This window comes from Nanorana parkeri, unplaced genomic scaffold, assembly GCF_000935625.1.
Source record: "Nanorana parkeri isolate BGI_ZX_2015 unplaced genomic scaffold, ASM93562v1 scaffold2157, whole genome shotgun sequence".
NCBI classification, from domain to species: Eukaryota; Metazoa; Chordata; class Amphibia; order Anura; family Dicroglossidae; genus Nanorana; species Nanorana parkeri.
Window position 1 is genome coordinate 29,347 of NW_017308425.1, and position 6,394 is coordinate 35,740.

Here is a 6,394-nt window from a genome sequence, read left to right on the forward strand (position 1 = left end):
CCCCCCCCACCCACATGGTGCTCTATAATGTATTGCTGGGATTTGTATTCCTCTATAGCTGATGGTACATTGTGCTGTATATTATACATAGGAATACAAATCCCAGCAATACATTATACACTGTATGTATAATGTATTGCTGGGATTTGTTGTACTCCTCTATAGTTGGTGATATTCTGCACTGCGCTGTATAGAGGACTACAAATCCCAGCAATAATACATTATACAGTGGTGCAATGCCGAATACCACTAGCTATAGAGGACTTCAAAACCCAGCAACAGTACATTATACAGCGCAATGCAGAATACCGCCAGCTATAATGTACTATTTCTGGGATTTGTTGTAATCCTCTATAGCTGGTGATATTCTGCATTGTGCTGTATAATGTACTATTGCTGGGATTTGTAGTCCTCTATAGCCGCTGCCATTCTGCATTCATTGCTGTATAATTTTACACTTTCCATTTCACTATATTGCACACCACACCATTTTTTTTACTTCCACCGCTCCAAGCTTGCTCCTGTGATGGACTACAACCTCAAGACAAACTAGTAGTCCATCACTGGAGCCATTTTTTAAAATGTATTTTATTTATCCGATTAACCGATTAATCGAACTTAATAATCGGCTAACTAATCGATTTTGAAAATAATCGTTAGCTGCAGCTCTAATGTACAGACACACTACAAAGCCTAAATACCTGATCTGTACCTTTCACATAAATGATTTACAGTAAGTCCAGAAAAGTAGAACCAGTTTCCCTTTCTATGTAACAAGCTGTTTATCTTTCTGTAGTATTTGACTTCTGAAAACTCCCTTCTTAAGTCACCGAAACCACCCGAATCCTCCTGAGGGGACCAAGCACAGTGGAGGGGAAATCATACTGGAATTCTGTTGGGAAACCCCAATTTGTTTTGGCTTGTTAAAGGCATAGTCCACCTTCTACAAGAAAGTAATACCCGCACACTCCATCAAAGAAAAAATGTGCATTATTTTGCGTTGGAGCCTGGACAGCATGGTGGCTGTGGTCAGTGTATGGGGGGTGCGAGGCTGTGGCCCCTGGCTGTACCCAGGTATGTACTTTGTTACAGCTTAGGTGGGCAGACTTCGGCCCTCCATCTCTTGTGGAGCTACAAGTCCCATGAGGCACTGCAGGATTCCCACAGCCACATGACTACCGGAGACAGATGCATCGTGGGGTTTGTAGTTCCACCCAAGCTGGAGGGGCTGGTGTTTGCCCACCCCTGAGTTACAGGGACGGGAGGAAGTATATAATGGACGACTTCATTGATAAATACAAGTCCCTCTGCCACAGACTTCTTGTCTCTCCATTCACAGATCCTGTGGTTGAAGCAACACACAACCACGCCAAATTCAAAAGTTTACAGCAGCCTGCGATTTTGCTAAAGGGGAAAAAGGGAGAGGGGGGGTCGTACACAGATCTGGGGATGTGACTACGTTTTAGGGCTGCAACAACTAATCGACATAATCGATTATAATCGATTATTGAAAAAGTTGTCAACTTTTTCAATAATCGATTAATCGGCTTCTGATTGGTTGGCCCTGTTCGGCTCCACACACGCTGCGCGCCACACCTCCTCCCCACCTCGCGCTCGCCGCTGCCAGACCTGCCCGCATCCACACTCCGCACCTCCTCCGTGCCTCACACTCACCGCCCGCCCAAATCCACGATCGGCACAGGGACGCGGGGAAAAGAAGTAAGGAGGAGCAGGTGTGGGGGGATGACGGCCGCCTATAGACAGGCCCGATCTCAGAAGCAAGTTGCTGGAAGACTGCTCAGGTAAGCCTGCACTTCCCCACACATGGTGCTCTATAATGTATTGCTGAGAAGAACCCCCTTCGCTGAGATTTGTTGTACTCCTATATAGCTGGTGGTATTCTGCATTGCGCTGTATAGGGGACTACAAATCAAGGAATACCACCAGCTATAGGAGTACAACAAATCCCAGCAATAATACATTATACAGTGGTGCAATGCCGAATACCAATAGCTATAGAGGACTACAACACCCAGCAATAGTACAATATACAGCACAATGCAGAATACCGCCAGCTATAATGTACTATTGCTGGGATTTGATGTATTCCTCTATAGCTGGTGGTATTCTGCATTGTGCTGTATAATGTACTATTGCTGGGTTTTGGAGTCCTCTAAAGCCGGTGCCATTCTGCATTCATTGCTGTATAACTTTACACTTTTCAGTTCACTATATTGTACACCACACTTTTTTTTTTTTTCTTTTTTACTTCTACCGCTCCAAGCTTGCTCCTGTGATGGAGTGCAATCTCAATACAAACTAGTAGTCCATCCCTGGAGCCATTTTTTTAAAATTTATTTTATTTTTTATCCGATTAACCGATTAATCGAACTTAATAATCGGCTAACTAATCGATTTTGAAAATAATCGTTAGCTGCAGCTCTACTACGTTTCATGTTGCACCCTAAATTTGAGTGTAGTATGAAACCTGGTCTGAAAGTAAACTTGGCCTTTAACGTTAAGCCTATGTTCTGTGTCCTTAAAGCAGAACTCCAGGCAGAATTTTTCCTAAATGCTGGTTTTTGTCTAGGGAGTAAGAAAAATAGTCACCTGATCCTCGGAGCCGGCTTGTTATTAGACCAGTCCTTGGAGCCTCTCTCTTCACCCTCTCTGCTGCAGCGGTCTACGGTCCCGTAAATCTCCTCCTATTAGTGTATAGACATGTGGACACTGCAGAATATTCCAGTGCTGCAGTGTAGGGGGAAACACTGGAGTAGTGAGCAGCCGGCTCTGCGTTTTGGGTGAGGTATAACTTTTCTTTTTTTTTTTTAGCACCTAGACAAAATGAGCACTTAACGCTTGCAGTGCAGGGCTAAGCCCCATCTACAAGGGTTAAGAAGATTTTATCCTTTTGTTATTCTTTAACCCCCTCCTCCCCATGTATATAATCATCGCTAGCAAACACCTGATTGATCCCGCCGTTTTCAATGCACTTCCTTATTCTAAACGGCAGCCTATCCTGTGGCTTTTGCATAGCCACCCACAGTTCACATACTCTGACTCATAGAGCCAAGAGAAGAGGCTGGGGAAGAACATCTCTGCTTCTTTGGGCTCCCTAGGTGACGGGTCTGATGTCTCCATAAAGAGGACCTGTCACACCCTATCTGCTATTACATAGGGGGCTTGTTAGCCCCCTATGCGATATCAATAAGGTTGCCTTCTGTTGGCTTGCAAAGCAGCTCCATTGGGTTTGCTGAGAGTGCACGCACGCACGTATGCACACACACACGCTCCAGCAGGGTGATAGACGCTTCTTCTCTCGACATAACGCACTGAGCAGAGGTCCGGGTAACAGGATGATTGACAGCCAGAAGGGTCAATGAACAGAAGCTTTGCCTTCAGTAAATATTTATTACTGTTATTTACAATACAAATAGAATTCAGGGTGGAATTTATCAACAGTGGAGCTGTGCATGACAGCATAGTTACATACATGGTTGAATAGTATTTGGGGTTGAATAAAGACATGCGTCCATCAAGTCCAACCCATATAGGTCCACGCATCATCTCATTCTTAGGGATACTGGTATCCCTGGACATTACGGTCCCTCAAGAAATTGCCCAAACGTTTCTTGAACAAATCTACACTCTTGGCTGAAATGACTGCCGATGGCAGTGAGTTCCAGACCTTAACCGCTCTTACTGTAAAGAACCCTCTTCGCCCATTGTGCCGGAATTTTTTCTCCACCAACTTTAGGTGGCGGTCTCTAGTCTTTATAATGGAGTTAATCTCAAACAGTTTGTAGCCAATGTTGCTGTCACCATTGAACATCTTGTACATGAAAATCATATCCCCCCTTAATCTCCTTAATTCCAGCGTAAACATGTTTAAGGTCAGAAGCCTTGTCTCATAGCTCTGGTCTTCCATTCCCCTAATTAGTTTTGTTGCCCTCCGCTGGACTCTCTCCAGTTCAAGGACATCCCTTCTCAGTATGGGCAACCAAAACTGCACCGCGTACTCCAGATGTGGCCGAACCAACGATCTATATAGAGGCCCAATTATAGACTTGTCCCCGCAATACATCCCCTTCTTAATACAGGACAAGACCCTGCTAGCTTTGTTTACCGCAGCTTGGCACTGCAAGCTACCATTCAGTTTGTGGTCTACAATGACCCCCAAATCTTTTTCTATTTCTGACTTCCCCAGCGGCATACCCATGCCAATGACAACCAATCAGCTTCTCTCTTCAGTTTGTTCAGTTAAGATTTGAAAATGAAAGACAGAAGCTGATTGGTTGCCATGCACAGCAGCTCCAGATTTGGTCTGCTCCACTTTTGATAAAATCCCCTCCTGTGTTTTAGTATTTGTGTTTGAAATATAGTTTGTTTGGTTTTTTTTTTAAAACATTGTTCCTCCTGCTAACACATGACTGCAGCAACACCAATCAGCTCTCTGCGGCCCCCGGGTAAAGCAAGTCCATTTCAGCAGGTTACATAAGAGGTTTTGCGCTAGCTCCGCCCGCCGATCTCAGTTTTCTACAGGCAAGAGGGATATAATCGCAGGACCGCAATATATAAAATAATGGGATTTATAGACTGGTAAATGCTTCTGATAATTGCAAATGTTTCATTGGTATACTGACACTTGAGGTTTCACAAGCAGTCTCAGTCAACCATGTGAGTGGTGAGCCTCCCACTAATTGTTGGGCAGGTCTGACACCTGCAGGCCACCTCCTGCTCCTTTGCCGTGCGTTCCATTACCGGGCCAAGTGGTGATTTTGTCTTGTTTGTGCTGCGAGTGTATGGAGACAGCCTGGCTAGAATTACAGCCCTGTGTTCTTGTTTCTAGGTGAGGTCCGCAGATGACTTGAATCATGGCTTCCAGGCCTTGGCTTTAGAATCTCGAGGAATGGGAGAGGTGAGTTCTTTACATGCTTCGGGTATGAATGTTTGTCAGCTGCCACATTCACTTTCGTTGTCTTTTGTATTCATTTGAGTATAAATGTGTTTGTTTTATTGCTGGGCACGTGGCTTGCAGGGCTCACCTTTGTTTTCTAACCTTTTCATGCTTGCGGTGTGTGTTTCTGTGTGTTAATACCTCCTGTCTGTGCTCATGCATTATACAGAATAAGATATAGCGTGCCCAGGGTATAGCTCACGGTAAGCACTTAAACGCATGTGCTTATTCACACGACATGGGCCTGTTTAACACTTTAATGGCCAGAGGTTGTTAATGCATAAATGTGCAGATCAAGTCGGGGGCAGTATCGGTATGAATTGGTAACCTTGACGTCAACTGTTTGCCTACATTGTTTAAGATATAAGGCCCAGGTCCCCATCTTTCCATGTCTACTTGTGTCCATTTGTTTCTAGTGCGTTGTAGCACGTTTACACTGCATCGTACAGAGATTCTGCAGCAGCCATCTTGGTTGGAGCAATGTATGAGCACATGGCAAGTATCCAGGGGAGGAGCTTGTTACTGGGGACTGACAATACATAAAGCCAGCAGAAGGAAACCCAAAAAGTGAATGGGGCCAGTTCACATCGCTCCTTTGCGTTGCACTAAAAAAATTTACACGGAAAAAACAAAAGTAGAACGCACACTTTTTTTTTTTTTCTTAATGCAGCGGTGTGAACTACCCCCATTCACACCCATTCATTTCTCAGTGCCTTTTGCATTAGCATCCGAAAAACAGATTGCAGCGGATCAGAAGGTACAATCGCCAGTCTGCGGACCCTCCATTGACTTATAAATATTACTTTTCGATTTTTGTGTTAATGGGCCCCAAATCACACTACATGCGTCGTCATGCAGTGCCGTGAACATCTCTTGGCACCTCAGTGCATGAAAATGCACGGGAAGACGGAGCTCATAGATGTGAACGGGCTCGTTGGTTAACACGTGTTCCCGTGACATATGCGTTTTGTACTCTGGCTTGTGCTAAAATGCGGAAGCGTGAATGAGGCCGGAGGCTTTTTTTTTTTTTCCTCTTTCTTTTTCCTCTTTCTTTTTTCTCTCCTCTTCACTGAGATTTTTTTATAAGTTGACAAATAGGCAAAAGATTATTAAAAAAAAAAACAACTTTTTTTTTTTTTTAAACACTGCACTGACCTCTTTAAAAATGTATTTCTATGTGCTCGTTGAGTTGGTGATAGCTGTATGCAGAGCTATCTGATCATCTTGTCATTGCGGGTACCGCACTGATTGGTTTCTGATCACCAGTTCTGCCCAGGCACACAGGTGATGATGGGGAATGCACAGTGAGCAAATGAGTCTCCTGCTCCTTCCAAAATAGAATTTAGAACGGGGCTAAAGAGTAATTCTACTTTTGGGAAAATGGACTTACCCCTGCCAATCTGCCCCCTCCTACCCCCCTGCTCTCCCTTCCCCCTC

The 6,394-nt window shown here is 44.4% G+C and overlaps 1 protein-coding gene across 4 annotated transcripts in view; it reads left to right on the forward strand.

Annotated features, from left to right (window-relative positions):
• The window catches only part of PUM2 (pumilio RNA binding family member 2), a 47,671-nt gene that overhangs the window by 7,021 nt on the left and 34,256 nt on the right, over nucleotides 1-6,394 (forward strand). For all 4 annotated transcript variants that reach the window (XM_018572888.1, XM_018572884.1, XM_018572887.1 and 1 more), the window contains exon 2: nucleotides 4,850-4,918. In XM_018572888.1, the coding sequence (XP_018428390.1) occupies nucleotides 4,910-4,918 (9 nt within the window). In that variant the 5' untranslated portion in view covers nucleotides 4,850-4,909. The remainder of the gene's footprint in view (nucleotides 1-4,849; nucleotides 4,919-6,394) is intronic.